At 37.9% G+C, this 23,348-nt stretch overlaps 3 protein-coding genes across 5 annotated transcripts; 1 reads left to right on the top strand and 2 right to left on the bottom strand.

Annotated features, from left to right (window-relative positions):
* Positions 1 to 900: 900 nt before the first annotated feature.
* On the bottom strand, positions 901 to 8,552 carry LOC121523291 (solute carrier family 52, riboflavin transporter, member 2-like). Its single transcript, XM_041808105.1, has 4 exons — positions 8,316 to 8,552; positions 5,278 to 6,136; positions 4,868 to 4,991; positions 901 to 2,315 (listed from the first exon to the last, which is right to left on the bottom strand). Exons 1-4 carry the CDS (start codon positions 8,443 to 8,445, stop codon positions 2,106 to 2,108), a joined length of 1,323 nt encoding a protein of 440 aa, XP_041664039.1. The 5' UTR covers positions 8,446 to 8,552; the 3' UTR covers positions 901 to 2,105.
* Positions 8,553 to 9,747: 1,195 nt separating this feature from the next.
* Positions 9,748 to 15,710, bottom strand: LOC121523301. Its single transcript, XM_041808120.1, has 4 exons — positions 15,653 to 15,710; positions 14,876 to 14,940; positions 12,742 to 12,808; positions 9,748 to 12,614 (listed from the first exon to the last, which is right to left on the bottom strand). The coding sequence occupies exons 3-4, from the start codon at positions 12,800 to 12,802 to the stop codon at positions 10,108 to 10,110; spliced, it is 2,568 nt and encodes an 855-aa protein (XP_041664054.1). The 5' UTR covers positions 12,803 to 12,808; positions 14,876 to 14,940; positions 15,653 to 15,710; the 3' UTR covers positions 9,748 to 10,107.
* A 111-nt stretch (positions 15,711 to 15,821) lies between these two features.
* Positions 15,822 to 23,287, top strand: fbxl6 (F-box and leucine-rich repeat protein 6). Of its 3 annotated transcripts, none has more exons than XM_041808168.1 (10): positions 15,822 to 15,857; positions 16,412 to 16,983; positions 18,379 to 18,537; positions 18,645 to 18,708; positions 19,015 to 19,146; positions 19,550 to 19,657; positions 19,765 to 19,878; positions 20,662 to 20,893; positions 22,318 to 22,561; positions 22,732 to 23,287. In XM_041808168.1, exons 2-10 carry the CDS (start codon positions 16,466 to 16,468, stop codon positions 22,859 to 22,861), a joined length of 1,701 nt encoding a protein of 566 aa, XP_041664102.1. In that variant the 5' UTR covers positions 15,822 to 15,857; positions 16,412 to 16,465; the 3' UTR covers positions 22,862 to 23,287. The 3 variants fall into 3 exon arrangements, with proteins under 3 accessions (XP_041664102.1, XP_041664100.1, XP_041664101.1); XM_041808166.1 differs by having other exon boundaries at positions 15,840 to 16,083; XM_041808167.1 differs by lacking the exon at positions 15,822 to 15,857 and adding an exon at positions 16,095 to 16,210.
* Positions 23,288 to 23,348: the final 61 nt, after the last annotated feature.

Below are 23,348 nucleotides of genomic sequence, written 5' to 3'. Positions count from 1 at the left end.
TTTATTTTCCACCATTACTAGAAGTCCCAGCCCGTCTTGATTTTGAAAGATCATTAAAGGGATATTTCTGTATTTTTGAAGTTGAGTTGTATGAGTGATTTCAGTGTGCTTGTAAAAAATGAACAATTGAGCCAACATTGATTTTTGGCCCTTTTTGTAACCTTAAACCTGCTAAATCACATGGAGAAACTGGACCTGTCTGCTAAGCTGTATAGCCTAGCTTCCTCTAGCGCATCCTGTTTGAAGGAGTGATGTAGACTGAAATCTCTGAACTTAAAAAATACCCAAATATCCCTTTAAGTAGAAGTGACATTGACCAGCGGGGTGCTGTTTCAGAAGTTGAACCGTTTTTTACTGAGAGCGCTGTGACAGCAGCAAAATCAGATGAGAGTGCTTTTCTCTGCTTAGGGCACTGAGCACTACATTGGCACTGTGTTAAAAAATGAGCGCTGCCAGCACTCAGGTCAAAAACACTGATGAAAATTTGGAAAAAACAAAAAAACAAAAAAAAACAAAAAAACAACAGCAGCAGCAATGGACACAAACCTTAGAGTGGTAGTGAGCACTATGAACAGTTCCACTTTTTTTCCTCTGAGCCCCCCCTTCACATATCTAAGAAGAGATTTGCCCCCCCCCCTCCCCCACACACACACAGAATATACGAATAAATTGTCAAAAATACAAATAAATTTGTATTTTTCATCGTTTTAAGCCAAACACAATAGCCCAGAAGTGCTATTAGAAAGACCTTGGTATGAACAAGGTAGTTTGAGTGAACCTTAGGTATATAACCAAGGGTATGAAGCAACCGCCTGTACCGCCAGTGCTTAAAAAAAAATTTCAGACATTAATTTCAATGAAATAAGGTTACAGATTTTCACTTTAAAGGCAATCATTTATTTGGTGTCATTTGAACTTAAAAAAGGGAAAACAAGTTACACCAATGGACAAATTCCATAATTAAACTTAACCTGATTCCATTTATGTCCCAAAACAATGTACAATCAATAAAAGTGACAATCATAACAATAAAATCATGAAAGTAAATCACTGCAGTGTTCAGTCCCAAATTGGTGAATCGGCTCAGAATTTAATGGATAAAAAAGCTGAAAGCAGTAACATTAAGGCAGCGTTAACGGATATTTTTCCTCTGTAAACCTGTGATGAGTTTAAAGATGTTATACCAGACATGCTGTCGCTGAACGATTAATAAAACTACCTCATGAGGTATTAGTGCATCTCAAAGACATACATTGTATTACTGCTATCTAAAGACAAATATTTCAAAACGGTTCATCAGGGCTCAAAACTGTTCCCAAACATTAATATGACAACAGATAAAGAACGTAGTATTGAAAAAAAATCAAACTGATGATCAAATTACACAATTTTCTTTATAAAACAGCATAAGAAACAAAGACACCTCTAAGAAAGATTATTCTTACTTTCTTAGTGAACATTTTCAGGCATCAAGAATATTTCAGCATAAAATAAAGGAATGAAATCTGTTTTCAGTTAATGCTTTGCTTGTTAAACTATTTCATAACACTGACATCAGCACAACTAAACTGAAGGAGATGAAACTGTAAATATGATCACGATTTATGACACAACTCACCGGGAGGAGGTAGTGGCTTAAAAAGAATGAAAGAGTACAAATTAACACGACATGACTCTTTTTCATAATCAGGACTCGAGTTTAGTGGAAATACTTCTCACTAATTGAATACAAATGTGGATGAATACGTTCATCATGGTGTCCCTGAGGGAAGCTTTCCAAATGTCTGTTATTGTGGCAAACAAATCCACCAGAAGCTGTTTACTGATGTAAACAACTCCTTTATAAAACACCACACAAAGCACTTGTGGTATTACTGCATCATATGCATTTCTCATCCCCTCGGCCAATGTGCAGTAACACAATGCTCCCATTATGTGAGAATGTTTGTACTCTCACGGACTCGCCTCTCAATGAGACAAAGATGAGGCAAAGACAGATCAGGTGCTCCACTCAGGAACCAGAACCCCAAAACAGGGTTAAAACAGGGATTTCCCAAACATGAATGCAAACTCTGTCTATGATATCAGAATATATCTCCCCTCTGTTAACTGCAGTTATTCACACATTCCTGAGCGCTTTTGAACACGTGGTAGACGTTGATCAGGGGGAATATGCTGAGGGCTCCGATAAGGGAGCCGGCCTGGATGGAGATGCCGCACCACAGCAGGGCAGCGTGACCAGCCTCGTGGAGCAATGTCCCAATCACCACCTTCAGATAGGAGAAGAGGCCAGTGAAAAAGATCCAAGAGATGACCTGCAGGGGGCGCAAAAGGACAGCACAAGTCAGTGAGAGGAGGATTTATGAAAGCTGTGTATGTGCCCCAACTCTTTTCAATTCAACTAACTTTCAACCAGCATGAGGAAAGAAAAGGTAGAAAACTACCCTAAAATTACTTCAGTCAGTATAATTCAAAGTCTTGAAGCATTTTGTTCTCACTGAACAGCCCTGGGGCTAAAAGAAGGAAGGTAATTGAGGCATGGTTTTCAATTTTTTTTCATAGTTCTTTTTTTGTATCCTTAACAATAAAAATAAAAGTGGAATATGGCCTGAATAGACTTCCTGACCCTTTAAACTATTGTTTTTAGACAACATAGCCATTTATGTACATATCTCAAAATTATATGTTTTATACATTTTTCTCCTGTCATATTAAAGAGTAAATAAACTCTTAGACCACTTTTCCAGTTGAAAACCCATGTCTCTGGGGATTTAGTAGTACTGGTGATCAGTGAGGGTCCAAATCTTGACATTCTAGCTCAAAAATATTTAATTTCTTCATCTTGTGTTAAGAAAGTGCAGAGCCACTGCCCTCTTAAGGTTGAAAGTGTCTGCTGCAACTGATTTTTTTTTTTTTTTTCTACTGGCTGATCTGATGCCAAGTGTCGTATGTGGTGCCTTGCATCGTTGACACAGAGCTCAGTTACAGCCTCTTCCTCCCCAATCGTTGCCAAAAAACTAAATTTGTGGCTCCACTAATTAAAGTCATTGCTGTGTTGCTCTAGGATTGTGGTTAATGTAGTGCTGTTTCCTGAGATTGTGAACCTTCATCTTCTACATAATACTCAGGTAGTTTTGGGTAAGTCTATCAAAATAAAAAATATATATATTTTTTTAAATCTATGGTAGATGCACCTCAGTTGTAACACTTATTATTTAATAAGTAACAAAAAAAGGATGAAAAAAGTCTGATCATAGAATAAATAATTTCAAGTCCATCTGGCAAAAAGTTTAATGACAGTGCCTATAAAATTTTCACTCTTTTGGATGCTTTACCCTTTTACTGCTTTTATAAATCAACCATGGCCAATATAATCAGGCTTTTTTGGCAAAATAAAAAAAGAGATTAAAAAAACTTCTTTGATGTCAAACTGAAAACAGATTTCTACAAAGAAATGTCAACTGAAAAAAATATGTAAGGTTAAATATGTGATTGCATACACTTTCACCCCCTTTAAAGTGACTGACCTAATTCAGTATAAAGACACCTCTGTCTGGAAGGTCCAGTCATTGGTTAATCAGTATTCCTGGCTACCATTACACCATGAAGACACAAGAACACTCCAAGCCACTCAGAGAAACAGTTACTGAAAAATATAAGTCAGGGGATGGAGAAGAAAAAAATTCCAAAGCACTGAACATCCCCCAGAGTGCAGTTAAATCCATCCATCATCAAGAAAAGGAAGGAATATGGCACAAGATAAAAATCTGCCTAGATCAGGCCATCCTCACAAACTGAGTATAAGAAGGAGACTAGTGAGAGAGGCCACCAAGACACCCATGACTACTCTGAAGGAGTTACAAGCTTCCAACTCAGAGATGTCAGAGACTCCACAGCTGTTTGAGGCAAAGATCTTTGGTCTGATTTGACCGAAATGGAGCTTTTTTTGCCATCAGACAAGATGCTACATTAGGCAGATACCTAACATTACACATCACCACAAACACACCATCCCTACTGTAAAGCAGGATGGTGGCAGCATCATGCTGTGGGGATGCTTCTCAGCAGCTAGCCTTGGAAGGCTTGTAAAGGGTGAAATGAAAGCTGCAAAATATAGTTCAAAGACAACAAGGTGAATGTTCTGTAGTGTTTGAGTCACAGCCCAGACCTCAGTCCAATAGAGAATTTGTGGCTAGACTTTAAAAGGGCTGTTCATGCCTGATACCAGTACAACCGGACAGAGCTTGAGCAGTTTTGCAAAGAAGAATGGAGTAGTACTGCAAATGTTCAGATGTGCAAGCCTGATTGAGGTGCATCTACTAAATACTGACTTGAAGGCGGTGAATATTTATACAGTCACTTATTTAACATTACATACTTTAATTAATTGATATTAGTTTGTAGAAATCTGTTTTCAGTTTGACATTAAAGAGGTTTTTTGTAAAAAAGCCAATTTATATTGACTGATTGATTTAAAAAAAAAAAACAATGAAAGGGGTAAAACATCCAAGGGGGTGAATACTTACTATAGCCACTGTATGTGGTTTATTTCTTATGCTGCAAAAGAACTGAGTGCAAGACAGAAAGACGACTTTTTGGCTCTACAGGCAAAACCTGACCAATCAGATTTGACTATGTAAATCTTTTGTAACACCCCGTGACTGATCATAAGCCGTAACTCTATCTCTGCTGTTCTTCCCATTATACATTATACTTACACTGCCCTGCTACAGCCAAAATAAATCCAGAAACCTTTGTTCTTACCACTAACATGGCACCAATAAATCTGAGAGTAACTAGCTGGTTGATGTCTGATTGTTTTAACATGATGTTAAAGCATGGCCATCTTAACTAGGCCTACACTTACCACCAAAGCCATGCCTGCAGGGTTTCCTAGGAGAGGAGGACAGGGGCTGAGTGCTGCTAAGGCCATCAGATATGATGCAAATGCTCCTCCTGCTAAAGACAACAGACCCAGAACAGAGGAGGACCTGGAGGACAAAGAGGGACACAATGAAATCAATGTAGCTAGAGCTTCTGGGAAAAACAATTACGACAACAATCAAGTGTAAAAAATACTGGCAAAAAGGGCAAATCTAAGACTGAGTGTAAGTAGTTTGACCTTGAATGAGCTTGATGGTAGCTTTATTTTTCATTTTTAATAATTTTGAATGGCCACTTGTTAATATCCTGCTGCTGTAAAATGACAACATATTAGAGTTTAAGTGATGAACTCAAAGAAGTGATGTGCTTAAAAGTCCTCTTGTATTTTCTCACCTTAGGACAACAAACATGGCCAGAAAGCAGGCCAGGGGGTTTGCTATGTTTCCAAGAACCACAGAGAGATGAAAAGTCATTGTGCTATAAGGTAAACAGGAGAAACTCTGCACAGAAGGCAGGACCCCGTTAGTGAGAGCGTTGGAGATAGCGAGCAGGAACAGCAGGTAGACATTCCTCTGTGTCCAAAATGTCTGCACAGGTGGTTGTTCTTCCACCTGTACCTGCTCCTCAGACGCCGGTGTGGTTGCTCCGTTATGTAGCGGGTGTGTTTCCTCTCCGTTTTTAGCAGCTGTTGTGTTGTCATTCTCCTGAGGCAGTGCATCTTTCTGTGTCTCTGTCTGTCTCCGAGTTATTGCCCAGAAACTCGCACAAGAGATTGACAGCATGACACACAGGAACCAGAAGAAGTTCTGTGCAGGAAAGTTCTCCTCTAAATACTCTGGCCTCACTGTGCCATTCTCGGTTTTACACTCCAGCTTGCCGACACCTTGGCCTAAAGCCACGATACATGGGAACAAAGCACTGAAGCCCTGACCGATGAAGAAAGTGCGGATAAACTCAGGGGGGTAACGGTACATAAAAGGCAGGAAGGTGACGTTGGACGTGCAGCAGACCAAAGCTAACACAAAAGTAAAGATCAGGAACAGCAGGGACCTTTCCTCTCCTGCTATTGCGACCGTGTGTGACCAGAACACAGCCAGGAGAGCGGACGCTGCTACCGCCAGCAGCTGGATGCAGTGGATGATGATTCGCTCGTTTAAACGTCCAGGAGCACAGTGATGTGTGATAGTCACTGCTATAGGCCCGAGGTTCCCAAAGGCTATCAGCACAGAGAGATACGCAGGCAGGTTCCATCCTAGAAGAGAGGAAAAACATGGATCTGTTAGTTTAAATGGATGTATAAAAGACAATAATCTAACATTTCTTTTGTCGTGCCTCATTTCTCCTCTGCTGAGAATCTTGGAGAGAGAGGGCTTGCAGGAAAAACAAGGGTGCACAGATGAAAACATTGACGAAATGTTTAACAATGCCAATCATAACTTTAATGTTGCTTACTAGCTACTGGATTTGATCTCCTGAAAACCATGAAACTGTGCAGTTTGTATTGTAAAAGCTTAAGACCATGTTTTCCCCATTTAATGCTGGTCATTTCGATTGAATACTGTCATCCAGAAAGGGTCTGGATTCGAATCATATTGGTGGTACCTGGATAAATTGCTTTTATTTCAGCTGCTACTACTGTAGTTAAGGGCCATCAAAAAGTGGCCCTCACCTTCAAACTTTATTTGACAAAGGATAGAACCACATAGGTCACCTGTCATCAGATCAGTTAATAAAAAAAAAAAAAATCAGTTGCAGTAGCCAGTTTCAACCTGTAGAGGGCAGACATTATCTACATGTCTCATACAAAATTTAGACTGGAAATATTTTGAACCTTATAGCTGAGATTTGGACCCTAATTGATACAACTGTACAATACTACCATTGTTTTTGTTACTGCTTTAGCTGGGAATAAGTGGTCTGAGGATTTAGTTACCATTTAAGTCAAAATACCAGTTTGTTGTCATACATTGAAGCTGTTTCAAAACTGGTTAAAAAGTGATAGGCACCAACTATTTTTAAATGTTTATTAAACATTTGAGTTTGGGTGCCGAGAAATTTCACCTCTATTAAAAAAATTATCATTATTCATGAAAACATAAAAAATACACATTTATTAATAGTAGGTTTTATATCTTATCACACATGTATTGTTGATATAATGACTGTATTACAATACTGTGTAACAATCACCAACAACAATAAAAATGTGATGGGCAGAATGGATTCAATCCCAAAGTTTGTCCTTTCTTTCAAGCTCAGGGTTTACTGACATCAGCCAACAGGGGCTCATCTAACGTCACACAGCTCAACAACCACAGTGTTGAACATTTTTGTTTTACAAAAATAAAATAAAATAGTTCGAAACTACCTCTGCAAATGGGATTTTAACCAACGTAGCAATATGACATAGGAGAAATACAGCTAAAACCATCATTTATGTTACCTTTTAAATGCACTGTAAAGCCAAACAAGCTGAAAACACTCAAAATATTTGTTTTAATTGATTATGTCTACATTTCTAAGCAGTGGATATATATTTTTAGTATGACCCAAGTAAATAAATATGCTGTCTGTCCTACACTGCAATTTTCCCATATGTCTGTCATATCGTTTTAAAGTAACAAAGACTCAAAGGTGCACCTGAGTTTAGTACAGTGGTTCTTAACTAACCTTATCCTTAAAGGCAAACTGCGGCCGAACGGTCCTATGTTTTTTCAATCATATCTAAATGCTTTTGATGGAAAAATGCTTTGCTATGTTGAAGTTGGTCCCCACAGGTGGGACTTTTCTAACTCAGTGGGTAACTTCACTAATGGTGCAAAAGTGTTTAATGACCAAAGGCAGATCTTGTGTGGACATCATAGTACTGATCCTGTCCTGAACTTATTTTAGACGTGTTTCATGAAGAAAAATGTCAAACATCAATATATTTCAAATTACAGCTAAAAAGAATCCCTGCTTCTGCAAAAACCTAACTGTAAATGAACATCATCTGGTATACATTATGTGGTTTAGCGTATAATGGCTAAATGTATTTTTACGTTCAATTGTAGTATGATCAATACCTGGTAAAAATACCAGTTAGTGTTTTGTGTAAATGCGCTTTTTCCTGGATCCTTTTCAGTTCAGTCTATTATGTATTTAGAATGTTTGATTATTTGTTAATGTCAACTGAAAAACCTTATCAACAGCACACCTGTACCGCCAGCTGTTGCGTGTTTGAATAGTGTTTAAAGCGGCTAGTCATGAACATTTGGCATTAAGCTAACATCATAAAATTTGAGCTAATATCCTGCTAAAGCAACCAAAGCGTAAATAAAACAGCAGCTAAATCTAAATGATGCTATAAAAATAAATCAAACGCTTGAATAGGGTTAACAGGACAAAGGCCAGATAAGGTGAACACCAGTCTGCAGAAGTAGATCACTGACCTTCGGGCAGCACACTGACAACCACCGGGAGCTCGACCCACAGACTGTTGACGGAAATCCAAGAGCCCATGGCGAACAGAGCTATGAGCCCGTGGGTCACCGCTGCACTGCTCCACCAGCTGCCGCTCATGGTACCTCTTAACCCGACAAACAAAAGAAAGGAGTCTAATTCACCGTTTGACAATATAGACACAGACTGTCAACTTATTGTTCCGTACGCCACCACGACCTGGAGAATGGTGGACGCTTACGCAAAGTTCCCGCCCCTTTAGATGCATTCAAATCCTCCTCGTAAAATCCTTCATCAGGCCATGATTTCGAGAAGCCCACATCAAATTGAAAAACTTATATCTGAATATAACAATACCATTTATGGCTTTATCAAAAATCTTTTTTTTTTTTAATTTAGAATATATTTATTACCAGTGTATTTGTTGTCAGCGTAATAATAACAATAGTAAAAATAATGATATAGGTCTAGATTTCCCTTTATTGTAAAGCGTCTTGAGATAACTTGGTGGTTCAATTGAGAATATGAGATATGTAATATTTTGGCCCCTCAGTCAAATCAAAGCGACCCTCTAGGTAACTAAGACGTCCATTCCTGGTATAGTTGAACATTTAGGTTCTTTAACTAGTGTTTCAGATATATTGTGGAGCTAGTTGAGTTATTGGACTTACAATAATCTTGTTGGTTTCTACTGTTGCAAGAGCAAAATTACATTCGTACTGAATATCATTACTGCTGAAATTACCTCCAACCTCATGCCCACGGCTGAATCTGAACAATGCTATTATTCAGTACATCGTCGCTGAACCTTTCATTGCTAGGTTTTGACCAATCAGTTTTCCGAAAGTCTTGAACGCACCATTGCTGGAGGAATCCTCGTGGACCAGCGGTTGGATAAGATGGGTGCGTTTGATTTTCTCTCCACTGAGAACTTAAGCTGGCGACTTATGGGAGACAAATATAGTTGAAACGGTTTTTTACTACGTTCAGGACAAATTCCTGTAAAATGAAGGCTAAATGCAAGTAATTTCAAAAGTTAAGGCCAAATGCAGTACATGATAATAAAATGTGGTTTTCCTAACGAGGATTTGGCAGTTACCCAATAAGATCCTGATTTTACTGCCTTGTTTTTTTCTTGAGTTTCTACCAGACAAAACTTTCAGAAACATGAACTCATTGACATTGCTGAGTCCTCTGATACAACCTTAAATGCTCCTGAAATCCACAAACATAAGGATTATGTGACACAGAAGAACAAGCTGCTGACTGATGCTGAAAAACAGTCATGAACTTAAACTGGGTCGACTTATACAGACTTTACTGTAGTCTGTTTATGTGTCATAAGCCTTCCCCTTTTCAAAATGTTATACAAGTTAAAAAATAAACAACATATGAACAAAGATTTTTATTTTGTCAGTGGCTTACATATCCCAACAGTATCTGACATCTGTGTGATCAAAATAAAAGTTTCCTCTTAACAAAAAAAAAAACTATATTCACAGTAATGTCTTATAATACAGCATGATACAATAAAGGTTGTGTCAAATCAAAAGTATAAGAACATAATGCATGTTTCCTTTATTGAAACTGAAGAGTATGTAACAGACACATGACGGCTGCATGTGGCATAAACTGAATCATACATTATATTGTTTTGAAGGATTTGGGTCAATGTAAGTATTCCTGCATAATCTGTAAACACAGAATCATATGATGAAGCATGTTAACCTCATTTTCTTCCCTCGGTCTTCCCAAGACATTCATTTTCCTCCCCTCTCATAATCATGCCATTTCTGATGCATTTAAATTGCTGCTTTCACTCTGATCCATCTTTGTGTCTTTGCGCACAGGTTTTGCTTTTGTCCTTTTAGGTGCCAAAACAAGCGTGTACCCGGGTTGCACACGTGGGAGTACCTTCTTCAACTTTACTGCCATGACTGAGGTGTTCTCGTACAAACAATCGAGGTGATGGTCAGGGTTGTTCAGGATAATCCTCTGGTACAGTATCTCACAGCGGACTCCGTCACGTTTCTCAGCTCGGGATTTTCCATCAAATCGAAGCATCATTTGATCGACGTCCCGCTGCGTCTTGCATGGCCCTCCATTTCTGGTCACAGTTTCCATGATGTACTCCCTGTCCATGTTTATCTCGTCCTCCTCTTTTGGCGCCTTTTCTGTCTTTTCCAGTACTATTCTTTGCCCTTTCTTTCTAACTTGCCAACTTGTCTCATCATCCTCGTGGTCTGAGGAATCAGATCTGTTGTCTTCCTGAGAGCTACCTGATGATAAAGTCTTGAAGTGTTTGGAGGACTTGCGTGGTTTCTTCCTCTTGGGGGAGCTTTCTTGGCTGGAGGGATACTCCGCCATCAATACTGAGAATGTGCAGCTAACAAGTTGTGAGCTTACCTCAGGTGAAGGTACCTGACCGAATGTTCCTCCAGGCAGGAAAGCCCTCAAGTGTTCGTCTGTAACACCAGCTATCGCCTTCACCGTCCTTTTCAGGAACGCTCTGATCATGTCTCTGTTTGTGTGCCACTGACCGCAGTAATGAAACACGCCACTGAAGGTCTTTTCATGCAGTGGGAACTGCAGGAAAACATTAGTGGTTTCTTCAGGTTCCAGCAGCGTTGCAGGATCTTTGGACCAGTCGAGAAACTTTTGGTAAAGATAGAGCATGTACTTGCTGTAGAGCGAGTACTCCCCTCCGCTTTTCAGAAGCTGCCAGTAAGGGCCGATGATTTTACAGTAAAGGACGGCCAGGACGCACACAAGGCTCTGTATCACCGAGTCGTTAGCGTCAGCTGCAATACTCTCCAGGATAACATTCGGACACTGTTCTTCGTCCAGTGACAGCAGATCAGAGATGAAGAGAGCAATCTCTTTGTGGTGGTGAATTAGACCTGCTGCAGTTTCAAAGTAGCTGATGCATCGGTTTGATTGGTTCATTCCAAATCTTGATGGATTTTTCTTCTCTTCACAAAAAGCTACCCAGTGCTTTCTGTAGTTTTGTGTATCCCGGGAGCGAGGGCACAAGATATCACTAGCCATGTGAATGTAACGTGAAGTAGCACTTTCTTGCATATTCAGAAAGTGCTTAAAGTTTGGGAGCTTGTCACGCCCGAGTTTATCTCCTGTGGATAAAATTATCTCCTTTTCAAAGCTCATAATCTGCTCCTCAACAGCATCATACAAGTCAACAAGGAAGCTGGCATTGAAGTTTAGAAACACCACAGGAGAGGCGAGGGGAATGTCTCCAGACATTAAGTTGAGGGTTTTATTAAATTCTGCCACGGCTGGGTGCTCCATGCATGTCAGAGCGTACTTCCTTTTAAGGAGATTCAAGGAAGCTTTCTTGGATAGTTGAGATTTCTTGCCGTACCTGCGAAAAAGCTTTTCGATGGACTGCATTGTGATGTCAAGCAGGGACAGAGCCTCTTCGTTTGCTGTTTCTTCTCTGCTCTCGGCTGCATCATCCGAGTCCTCTTCACTTTCACCACTTTCAGAAACATCCTCTAATTCCTCTGCATCTCCTTCATTCACGGCAGACCCCTCATCTTGCATGATTTCAAAGTCCTCAATTTCCTCCTTTATCACAGCTTTCTCAAAAATAAAGCTGTGGTCTTTTCTCATGCGTTTCTTTACTATTTTGGGCGCTTTTTTCTGCTCAAGTTCAAATGGAGTCTGAAGGAAATTCTCCATCGCTGCACTCCTCCTGTGGCTTCTTGTTTCATAACTGCGGCAGAGCTGTTTTAACTTTTTTATCCTGTCTTTAATAACTGAATATGCACTTTGAATATTTCCTTTCTTACAGAAGTCAGGGTCGAAGTTTCTCAGCCAAGGAACTATTGCAACAGGCGAAATTTTCTCTCTTGCAGCAAAGTTGTTCAATTCGAGAATCAGTCCGTTGGTGACTTCAAACATCTGCGCTCGCTCTGAAAAATCCCTCATCTCCAAAAGATGTTCTCGCTCAACTCCAATACTGTCACATACTGGGCCCACAAAGCTAAAGTTGACGTCCGACTCCAGGAAGGTGAGCCTTGCACAGATTCCCAGACTCAATGTTGTGGCAATGCCTCTCTCAATCAAACGGCGAAAGTCAGCCGACTGATGACGGGGGAAGATCTTCTTAAGCCAGTCTAAGATGGCAATCCAGGGGAAATTATTGTCTTCTCTCAACAGTCCTATTTGAATTAAAACTCTGTTCTTGCATGGTGCTGTTTCAAGCTCCAGTCCTTCCCCTGATTGAGCACCGATGAAGTCTGCAACGAGCTTCCAATAGTATTCATCTCCTAGAAAAACAAAGAAAACTTAGAAGTCAGAAGAAGATTACTGCACAATTATAGTACTCATAAATGACTGAGATATCCGAAATTTAACATTATATACAGAAATCTTAACAACACCTTAATTACTTACGTAGATTAGCTTCAGTTACAGCTGCTTTACCAGACAGAGTGAAGTCATCGTACTCCTCCATTGCAGGCTGTTTATGAAGAAAGACACAGTTGAAAAATTACCTTAAGTTGTGTTGTTATTTATATACCAGTACGTGAAAATGAATGCTTTAATTGTGATTTTCAAATGTTCACTATCCCTTTTAAAATCCATTGGAGAAATGCTACTGAATTTTGCATTTCAAATAAGCTAGTTTTATATCAGTTTTCTAAACATTTTAGTGAGTTAAATCCTATCAAAACAAAGTTATTTCATATAAATATATCAACTAATGATAATTGGCCAACAATATTTATGCCATACAAAAAATAAATTATTGCACTCATAAGATGTCATACATTTATGTTTATTTTTCAGTTAGTGCTATCAAGGGATGCACCATTCAACATTAATATCAGCCTCATTGACAGACCTGGCACATGACATGATTGTTGTATAAAATTAATTTAATGTTGTCAGTGCTTTTCTATAAGGCAGAAGACGTGATCTGTTGGACAAACTCAGATTTTATTTTTGGTCAAACTTGGTGATGATGGAAAATGTCAGAGTTTTGGAATATTATGCCAAGAAGAATAATAATAGTTAAAATAACAATAAAATCTGCAATCAGCTTAAAGGTATTTAAAACATCTGTATCAGTATCAGCTTTTATTTTTTACAATCAGTGCATATCTAATAGTTTGTGCTCCTTTTTAAGAAAGTAAAAAATTTCAATATTTTTATATTTTTCTTTTTACTGTCTGTTATATAACAATTATTGAGGTCAAAAGTTTTGATTAATTAATCATGGGGTAAAAAAAAAAGATTAAAAAATGAATGCTGATTAATCCCACTATAATGGCATCACACAACCAGCTAAAGAAGCTTTGTAAGTAGGGGTGGGCAAAAATATCGAGTAATTGATGCATCGCAATATTTCCTCCCCCAATTCAATATCGATTCAGCAAATCCTCTGAATCGATTCACCTCCTGGCCAGTGGGGGTCGCTGTGCGTTGTATGGATGGAGGCCTCACTCAACCAAACAACAACCAACCATAACCATGTGAGGTTTATCACAATTTCCAAGAGGACAGAAACATTATTTAAATTTACATGCACTTTACTTTTTCAGTGTTTATACAGAACTGTCATGTTTTTTACTTTTGTACCCCATATACACAAATAAGTTATTATTGTGCAAATTTTGATTTTCAGATGTTTAATGGCTCAAAAATGTGAGGTGACTTACCAAATATGCTCACATGGGCATGAAAATAATTATTAAAAAATTGTCAACAGGTTATTTGTGTATTTCTACTTCTTACTGAATCGACATTGAAGCATTTAAATCAATATCAAATTGAATCAATATCAAATCGAATCGCAACCTAAAGAATCAAAATTGAATTGAATCGTGAGGTTCTTAACAATACCCAGCCCTATTTGTATGTTTGTTTTGAATGCAGCTACAAATTCCCTTTGTTCTTAATTGTTATAATTTTATGGATAAAATTCCTAATCTACTGATAAACACCATCCTACATTGGACAATATGTGGACAATCTGTCCTTAATCCAAACTTCTCCTGTTTCAAAAGCTAGTAGAAAGTTTTGATGCAATTTAGAAGCATGGCTTTTCAGATTGTTTTTTTACTATTATTCTTAATCTACCAGTAAGATAATCATTCTCAAATTATCAACATATGCAACTAATTACGATTATTTAATGACAGTCTATAATTAATGAGATTATTTTTGTAATCAACTGACAGCACTAATAACAATACAATATCTGTTACTGTATTAAATGATGGTATTAAAAAAGGATGGAAACTGTGAAAAAAAAACATTCAGTCATGTTTGACCAAATCCTGCTACGAGAGAGAGAAAGAGCCCTGTCTCACGCTAAACATTCAATATTTTTTGCAATTTTTGTGACTGAAAACTAGAACTGACTAAACACTCGGTTTCTTGGACTGCTATATCTGCTGTTGTTGTATAGAAACAGTTATCAATTTCATTCAATTTTTACTAGTATTGTATTTAGGCTTAAAAGGCTGGTGTTGTGACAGCCTACTTCTGAATGGAAAAGACAATAAAAAAGCAGGAGTCATACCCTCAGTGTTGTCTTGAAGGATGCACCTCTAACGACGATTACCTTCAAGAGAATATCTCCCACTGCTAAAAAAGAAAAGTTTTTAACAATTTTAATATTTCAGTCTTTTAAAGATGCCAGTCTGATATATAAATATTTAAATTTACTTTCACAACAAATGACATTCAGTAGCACATGGGGAAATCGGAACTCCACATCTCATCCCAAAACAGCTGATGCATTTTACTTTAGGTAAAGACAAACTTTGTGATAAACAACCTGGTTGGAGATTCATATTCTCTTGTCTTTATTGCACATTAAGGAGATATTTCGCTGAGAAAACCCCTTGGGTATCAAAAGTATCTACTCAGTACTCAGTTCTTTGAGTAAACATAAAATGATGCCTCTTTACTTTAACTTTAATGGATGTACAGTCCAGCATGCTAGGTTTTATTTCTTCTTAATTAAACTGTAACCAAAGTAAAAGTACTTTACATGACAACAATAGCCTTGCACTTTCCCCACCAATGCCAAAAAGTGAAATAACTCTGGTTTCTGCCCTTTACGATACATATGACCATTCAGAAGCATTTACGCTACCTGTAAATGGGTGCTAATGCTGCTGCACTGCATTGTATGCTAATGATAGCTCTGTGCTAGCGCCTACTTTTCTACAAGAAATTCAGAAAACTAAACCGCAAAAACACATGAGCCGAAAGATGATACCGTATGCTTCGTAATTACAGGAAAAAATGAATGCCGACGTTTAAAAGTTCAATTAAAAAGACAAGTTCTTACCCCGATACTACCACATATATTACCACAACAACACATTCGCTCCTCCACAGCCTCAAAATACAGAGTCGGTGCAGTGAGCTACTCAGTGATTGGAGGGTTTCACAAAAGGCGGGCTATTGCTGAGATCTCCTCCAATCACAGACGAGCTTAGAAATGCATTCTGGGTCTGCTTCTAGCTGTTGTTAGCGAGTGTCAGGAAGTAGCAGTAAGTAATGTGAACTGGGAAAGACATCAAACTACCTATTTCTTTCTTTCATATAGAAAGTATTTAATGAAAATATTAATTCTCGTCAGCGCGGTAGCTGCCGTTTTCTGCCTCTTTATGTTTCACGGCTCACTGAGTTCTTCTTTGTAATAGTTTAAGTGAATGGAACCGGGTGATTTTACGTTACCAAACAAAGCAACGTTTCCCTTTCAAGCTTTTATAAAAGGTTTGTTGTAATTTTACGCCATAGAAATCGACGTTTTTGTGTTATTTATCTATACAATTTGTTGGTGTCATTTGATGGAAGTCACGGCTCGAGTGTTGCAGAGAAGTCTGAGCGTCTTTTGTAAACGGTAGCAGTTTTATTCATTACACCATCATAAGACTCAGGTGTCTTTAATTTTTAGACGTATTTTTACTAAGAATTGTGTTATTAATTGTGTCATTATTATTTAATCCTCTGTGATCAGTTTCTCTTATTCACTTTATATATGACATTTACTACCTGCTTATCACCAGCATACAAATAAATTATCCTTTAAATCTCTTTTCAGATGCTGAGCTGTTAGTCCAAAGTTAGTAATACACTCAGCTAGTTGCAGCATGCAATGGATTCCTCTGAAACAGAGCCTTTATCTAACAGTGAAAAGAAGGAGGAAACTGCACCAAGCACATCAGATCAAGGACAAGATGGAGCAAAGCCAAAGAAAGCATCTCTGAAGAGGACTGCTGCTAAGCCTAAAAATGCCAAATCCAAAAAGCGGAAGAAGGCCAGGGTCTCCCAGCCCGGCTACAGAGTGGAACAAGGAGAAGATATGCTTTTTGTCATATCAAGTACAACATCTCAGTACGATTATTCTGCCTGGAAGCCCCCAAAGAAGGGAAGCAAAAAGAAAAAGCCATCTAAAGCAAAAATAAAAGCTGGTCAGAGTAAGAAAAAAAGGACAGTTCGTGCCAAGCCTAAACCGGCAATTCCAGCAATTGAAAAGGAAAAAGAAGATTCGACATTGTTTGTGCCACAAGAAGCTACAGACAACAGATGGGGGGAAAGTGTTCCTGAGGAAGTGCTCATCAATATTTTTCAGATGGTGGTCAGTCAAGATGGTGCTGTACCATTTCTATGCAGGTAATGAAAACAGTTGTTTTGATGTGCTTTAGCACAATAAGCAAATACTACAAAACAGGGTGGAAAGCACCAAATAATATTTACACAAATTACTGTAATTGAATAGTTTGTGTGCTACTTTTCTGAGTAGTTTTTAAAAATTTATTTATGTATATTTTGAGGGAAGTATTATTCCTCATTACATTTTAAAAAGTGTAAATTACTGAGTAGAGAAATAAACAATAAAAGACAAACTGAAGAGGTCCAAGCTTTCTGCCACAAAAGTAAATTTGCCCGTAGTTTGACCTTTCACAGCACATGATGGTCAGTAGCACACAGTGACAGAATGATCCCACATTTCATCCCAAAACAGCGGCTGCATTTAAATTGAGGTCAGTTCTCACCTTGTAATAGATAACCAGGTTGGAGATCATATTGCCCTGTTGGTCAAAATTATATTTCACTGTTAAATCCCTTTGGGTATCAAAATTAGCTACTCAGTACTTCAAGTAAACTTTAAATGATCTACGTTTTACTTTTACATGAGTAGAAGCACAGACCAGTGCTTTTGCTGCTACGAAATAATATTTAATCAAAGTAAATGTACTTTTATTTGAGTACAAAGTCTGGTACTTTTACCCACCTCTGCTTCAAAAGCAAACTTATGTAGGAAACTGAGACTGGGCAGAAGCAACCTTTATTTCACTAATATTGGTCGACTGAGTTGAATGTCAAAAAAATTGTTTTAATCTCAAAGTCACATATTTTCCAAATTTTTTTTTTGGCCTTTATTTGATAGGACAGTGGATAGAGTTGGAAACAGGGGAGAGAGTGGGGAGAGATGTGCGGGAAATAGTGCCACGGGCCGGATTTGAACCCAGGTCACCTGCGTATATGGCGTGCACCTTAGCCACTCGACTACCGGCGCGCCCCAAATCATTTTTTTACCAAATAATAGAAAAATGAATTAATAAGTGGCAGAACTTGACTGTTTGGGTGCAGTGCAGCACATTCAAGGCATTCAAAATTGAGAAAATAATTTCCTATACATTTCTTTATCAAGAAAAGGACAGCACACAACTGTTGAATTCAATCATTTTCAACTGTTTATTTTTCCCTGTAGCTTTCATCTGGTTGATCAAATTGCATTGTAAAAAGGCCCATCACAAATGTCTTAACATTATAATGATCCAACTGCAAAAAACAAAAAAGTTATTTAAATTTTCTGAAAGTATCCTGCCTTAAAAATGATGACCCACACATGTTCATTGTGGTCTTAATTTTGGTTGATTAATAAATGTAATTGTAAGGATAATTATTGTGTTATATGGAAATCCTGAAATAACACATATCTTGATAAAATCTAGTGAAAATAAGCTTATCTAATCCTGTATTGTCTCTGCATGTGTGCTGCAGGGTGGGGAGAGTCTGTCGTCTGTGGAACGCTGCTGCCTCCAGTCCGGTCCTGTGGAGGAAAACCACCATAAGTCACTGCTGGATAGCGCCTGGGAAGAGCCAGCTACCTAAAACTGAAACAAGGATTAAGGAAACATTTACCTGGCTGTCACAGAACAGGTCTGTGTGAATGGATTCATAAGGATGTTTTAAATATATCATGCAAATGTATTTACTTCATGTTAACACTATTGTTCTCTTAAAAATCATTTTTTATTGTGTTCTAGATTCTCCCAGCTACGAGACTTTTCTCTCTATCACTGGAAAAAGAATGTGAACTTTGCAGTAGAGGTCAGTCATCAGAGCCCCAGATCTTTATTTCAGCTGCTTTATGATTTGCCATAAAAGATTAAACAGGAGTTGAGTTTTTTAATTTAAGACGCACAGATTTAAGTATGGAATTATGACATAGTAGATCCACTTTTGTAGAAAATATGTGCAAATGTCAAATTAAAGGTCTTCTGAAGTTTCTTTTCTATGAAATATTACCTGACTTTGGTTTTCAGGTTTTTTCAAAAGGAAAAATTAAACATCTGCATTGACATATTTTGATTAATCAAATTTTTTTTTCTCTCCATATGTCTTTAACGATTTTAGACTTTGTCGCAGAATGCCCCACACCTTCACTCCCTCACTCTCTCATACTGTGCAGGCCTGACAGCGGGGGCCTTTCAGAGCCTCGGTCTGCATGGTCGGTCTCTGCAGAGCATAAATCTTCAATACTCAGAGGTAAAGCAAGAACTAAGCTTAGCAGATATTTTTGGTTGAAGATTGGCAGGAAAAAAAATGTTGATGTGGATGCTGCTGTAGTTTATCATCCACTAACTTTCAGCTGATTTTAACAAAATTAACTTACTCAGTCAATCTTTATTTTTAAAGAATGGACCAATCAGAGCAGTTAAATTTTATTCAAATTACTTCCCTGTGTTAGTAGCACAACAAAAGCACAGTAAAACATTTTTACAATCACTCTACACGTATATGCATGCAAGCAAGGACTGAAGATAAACATAGAAAGATTTCTAACTTATGGCTAGTTAATTTTTCACTTGATACATCAGCAACAGGAAGCTCATTTCCAGTGTACTTGGTTACAAAATTTAGATTTACAAAACCTTCTTTTCCCTGACAGTTTCAGGTTGAAGGACTCCTGGAGTACCTTGAAAACCATGGGAGCCAGATAAAGCAGTTTCTCTACACTCATGAGATAAAGCATGGGAGAGTCATAGCTGCCATCACGGTAAGCCCCAACTTTTCTTTACTTCATATTTTATTCTTATCATTGTTGACTAAGTTAATGCAGCAGATCATGGACTATTTGTAACACATGGTATTCTGTATTTTTAGAGGGGAGTCTGTCCTGATTTGGAGTTTTTGGAGGTCAACACAAAACTCGACAATAAGGATTGTGAACTTCACATCAACATTCAGGCACTACAGGTGGCATGCCCAAAACTCAAGGTAAATAAAACAAAACAAACAAAAAAAAACCAGCCTTTTCTGACTAAACTGGATGATTTTTTATTATGCTTTCTTTATCTGGAAGGAGAATGATTTTGCTTGGCCTGTTACACCTACCGTGTGGAAATTCTGTCTTCAGTTATGGTGTAATAATAAATCCAACGTTGAAAATAGTTTAGTTGTAACTCAAGTTGTAACTTGTTTAGTTCCACCACAGGGAGATGTAGGGTCTAGGTGTAATGCCAGAATTAATGACAATATTGCTCTAGATGTGACGTTTTCACAAGAGGCAGTAGTGTAACGAACACTGCATCAATTGACCTTCTCTGTTTGGTTCGATTGTTAATGTATTTTATGAATCCCTGAGTTCATGCACCTGCTATGTCTGTTAAAACACTTTGTAAACATCGGTTTTTATAGGGGAGAAATAAATACAGTTATTACTATTATTGTTATTCTGAAAAGAAAATGTATCGGCAGTTCTTCTAATATTTGAGGTTCTAGTATTCTTTATTTTCCTAAAAAAAATGAATGCCTTTGTCTTTGTTTGTTTGTTTTTGATTAGATGAACAAAAAAATAAGTTTGCATGTTCTTCTATTTTTTCTGGCATTTGCAAACAAAAATACTTCATTGAAGTGATTGGATAAATTGCCTTTTCCTCTGTCAGTGATTTTGAATTTCTGTATTATTTCTATGTTGCATGGCTGATATATCTCTGTAGATTTTTAAGTGTTTCTCATCTATACCCATAAAACTCACAAGTTTTTCATACTCACCATCAGACCTTCAGGATGCTGAATGTCAGACCTCTGCTTAAGACGGCTCGTAATGATGCTGATTCAACATTAGGCTTCCCGTTGCTAGAGGAGCTTTGTATCGCAACCACATCTTACTCCTACATGACCGACAAAGATTTGTGGGACATTCTCTTTGGCTCCACAAAGCTGCGCGTGCTGGACCTTCGAGGCTGCTCACGAGTCACACCATCCGGTCTTGCAGGACTGCCTTGTGCTGGTAGGATTTTTCTTTCGTACATTTACTTCAAGTTTGGGTATCTTTATTAAATTATTTATCTATGATTTTAAAATAGGACCACATTTTGGGCCCATACTTGAGTGTTTGTGTGATCAAGAAGATAAGATAAGATATTCCTTTATTAGTCCCACAGGCGGAAATTCCAAAGGTAATCAGAATCAGAAGGTAATCAGAGAAATAAAATATTTAACCGTAGACCACTACTTAAAGCCCTTACTTATCTGCCTTCTTCCTGATTTCTTAATCTTTGCATTTTTGTCACACTTGAGTATTTTCATGTGATAATTTCATTTATTTAAGGAAAAAAGCCACCCAGACCTACCCAGTCTTATGTGGAAAAGTAATCACCCTCATCACTTAGACCTGGGGTGTCCAAACTTTTTCCACAGGGGGCCATGTATAAAAATATATTGGGATGGTGGGGCCACTTTCATACTCCTCGCCATGAGGATTTTTAAGTTAGTAAGACCAATCCAATGTAAGTTAATACATGCCTGGTGATTAAGTATGCCTAAATGGCTAGTTGATGGGTGACAGGGCTAATATACAGTTGTTTTCAGGACTTTGGGGAGACAATCAGATTTCAGGGGGGCCCGTTTAGCCCTGGCTACCCTCTTTTTTGCCCTCGAAAAGTTACTGTTGCTGCTATTTGCTGTGATAATTCATCAGGACATTATTAATCAAGAAGTAGTAGTAAGGAAGTACAATACAGTTAAGCACAAGCTTCATGTTTTAATGTGGGCCATATCCCATTTTAGCTTTAGAATTTGCTGCGGGCCAATCAACAATGGGCCGCATTTGGCCTCCAGGCCAAAGTTTGGACACTCTTGACTTGTACAGAACCTGTCTGACAAAGTGAAGTAAGAGATGTAATAAAGCAAAACATAATGTCTCCATGTAAAGAAACTCAAGAACGGATGAGAACAAAGAAGTTGATTTTATCAGTCTGGAAAGGGTTTCAGAGACATTTCTAAGACTTTGGGACTCCACAACACAGTGAGAGCCATTATCCACAAATGGAGTAAACTTGGAACAGTGGTTAACCTTCCCAGGAGTGTCCAGACTACCAAAACATACTTTTTTCCACATAGGGACAGGTAGATTTTGATGGCTTTTTTCCCTTGATAAATGAAATCATCATTTAGAAACTCCATTTTGTATTAACTTGAGTTACAGTATCTTTGTCTAAAGTAAAAATATTTTGATCTTATGAACATTTAAATGTGACAAATATGCAAGAAAATTAACCCGGAACCAAGTACTGTATATTTAAGTTTGGTAAATATATTCAAGGTAATTTTGATAAACCTAGCTTTTCTGAGAAAAGAGATTATCCAAATTTGCATTAAAAACCCACTGAAATCAGTGCCGCCTTTTTGTTTTGTTTTGTTTGTGCTCGGCAGAGCTCGAGTGTCTGTACTGGGGACAGTATTTCAGCAGCACCATTGGGTCTTCATCCACTAAAAAAGGCCTTCACATGGTGACGGAGAAATGGAGTCGAACACTGCAGCAGCTTGACATTGCAAATCAACTCTTCACTGAGGAGGAGCTGGAGATAGCAATGAGCTACTTTGGTCAGGCAACAGAGGCAGATACCCTGCGTTCACTCAACCTGAGCGGGACCAGGATCACACCAACTGCACTCAGGTATTGATGTCTCCCTAACTTGATTTGTCAAAATAATAAGAAAAAATGCCTACTGATGGTTCAAATAGAGTTGAGCATGAATCAAGCATTCACATTGTCAAATCCGTTGTACTTTATGGTTATCTTTTCAAATATGTCCCAAATGTAAATATATTTTGCTTCATTTTTAGGTCAGTCATTGGCCAAATGACTTCTCTGAACTACCTCAACCTTTCAGCCTGCCGTTATCTCCCAAGAGGACTCAAGAGAATTTACCGTGGCCAAGAAGACATTCACCAACTGCTAGACAAATTAGACTAATTTTCATATTTATTTGTTTCTGGAAATAATTGATTCTGGTTGGCGTGATATTTTCATAGAATGCCTCTTTTTGGACTTTAGTGCTTCTTTCTGCTCATGTTTTTAAAAAATCTGTTTTATATGAATGTGGATCACTCCAAAACCAACCATTATTGTACTGTAAAATACTGTTTACTGTTGAAAGAAAGTAGAAACCAAGAATTTTTCATCCAGAGAGAAAAAAATGTTCCTGCTTTGTTATGGTCAGTCAACAGTCAGTAAAAATTCAACTTAAAAACTGACATGTTTGATTGATTCCTATGGATTACCTTTAATGAATGTGAAGAGACATTCAGTAGTATGTATTGATTTTCTAAATGTATTTCAGTGTTGTAACAAGTTGCATAATTCCAATAAAATGTTTTGACTTGAATTGTTTGCAGTTCAGAAATGATGAAACAATAATGTATGTCTTCTCATTTTTCTCCACTAGATGAGGCTGTACCAA

The sequence above is a fragment of the Cheilinus undulatus genome, linkage group 16 (assembly GCF_018320785.1).
Source record: "Cheilinus undulatus linkage group 16, ASM1832078v1, whole genome shotgun sequence".
NCBI classification, from domain to species: domain Eukaryota; kingdom Metazoa; phylum Chordata; class Actinopteri; order Labriformes; family Labridae; genus Cheilinus; species Cheilinus undulatus.
Note: the sequence above shows the minus strand (reverse complement) of the source record. Positions and strands in the feature narration are given on the sequence as shown.

Bases quoted from the DNA above. Each gene is read 5' to 3' on its own strand.
- LOC121523301 (XM_041808120.1), bottom strand. From the start codon at position 12,802: ATGGAGGAGTACGATGACTTCACTCTGTCTGGTAAAGCAGCTGTAACT. The intron at 12,615-12,741 runs GTAAGTAATTAA...TTGTTTTTCTAG, and splicing joins TGTAACTGAAGCTAATCTAC to GAGATGAATACTATTGGAAG.
- fbxl6 (XM_041808168.1), top strand. From the start codon at position 16,466: ATGGATTCCTCTGAAACAGAGCCTTTATCTAACAGTGAAAAGAAGGAG. The intron at 19,879-20,661 runs GTAAATAAAACA...ACTCACCATCAG, and splicing joins TGGCATGCCCAAAACTCAAG to ACCTTCAGGATGCTGAATGT. The intron at 20,894-22,317 runs GTAGGATTTTTC...TGTGCTCGGCAG, and splicing joins TGCAGGACTGCCTTGTGCTG to AGCTCGAGTGTCTGTACTGG.
- LOC121523291 (XM_041808105.1), bottom strand. From the start codon at position 8,445: ATGAGCGGCAGCTGGTGGAGCAGTGCAGCGGTGACCCACGGGCTCATA. The intron at 6,137-8,315 runs GTCAGTGATCTA...CCTCTCTTCTAG, and splicing joins TGTCAGTGTGCTGCCCGAAG to GATGGAACCTGCCTGCGTAT. The intron at 4,992-5,277 runs GTGAGAAAATAC...TTTGTCCTCCAG, and splicing joins GCCATGTTTGTTGTCCTAAG to GTCCTCCTCTGTTCTGGGTC.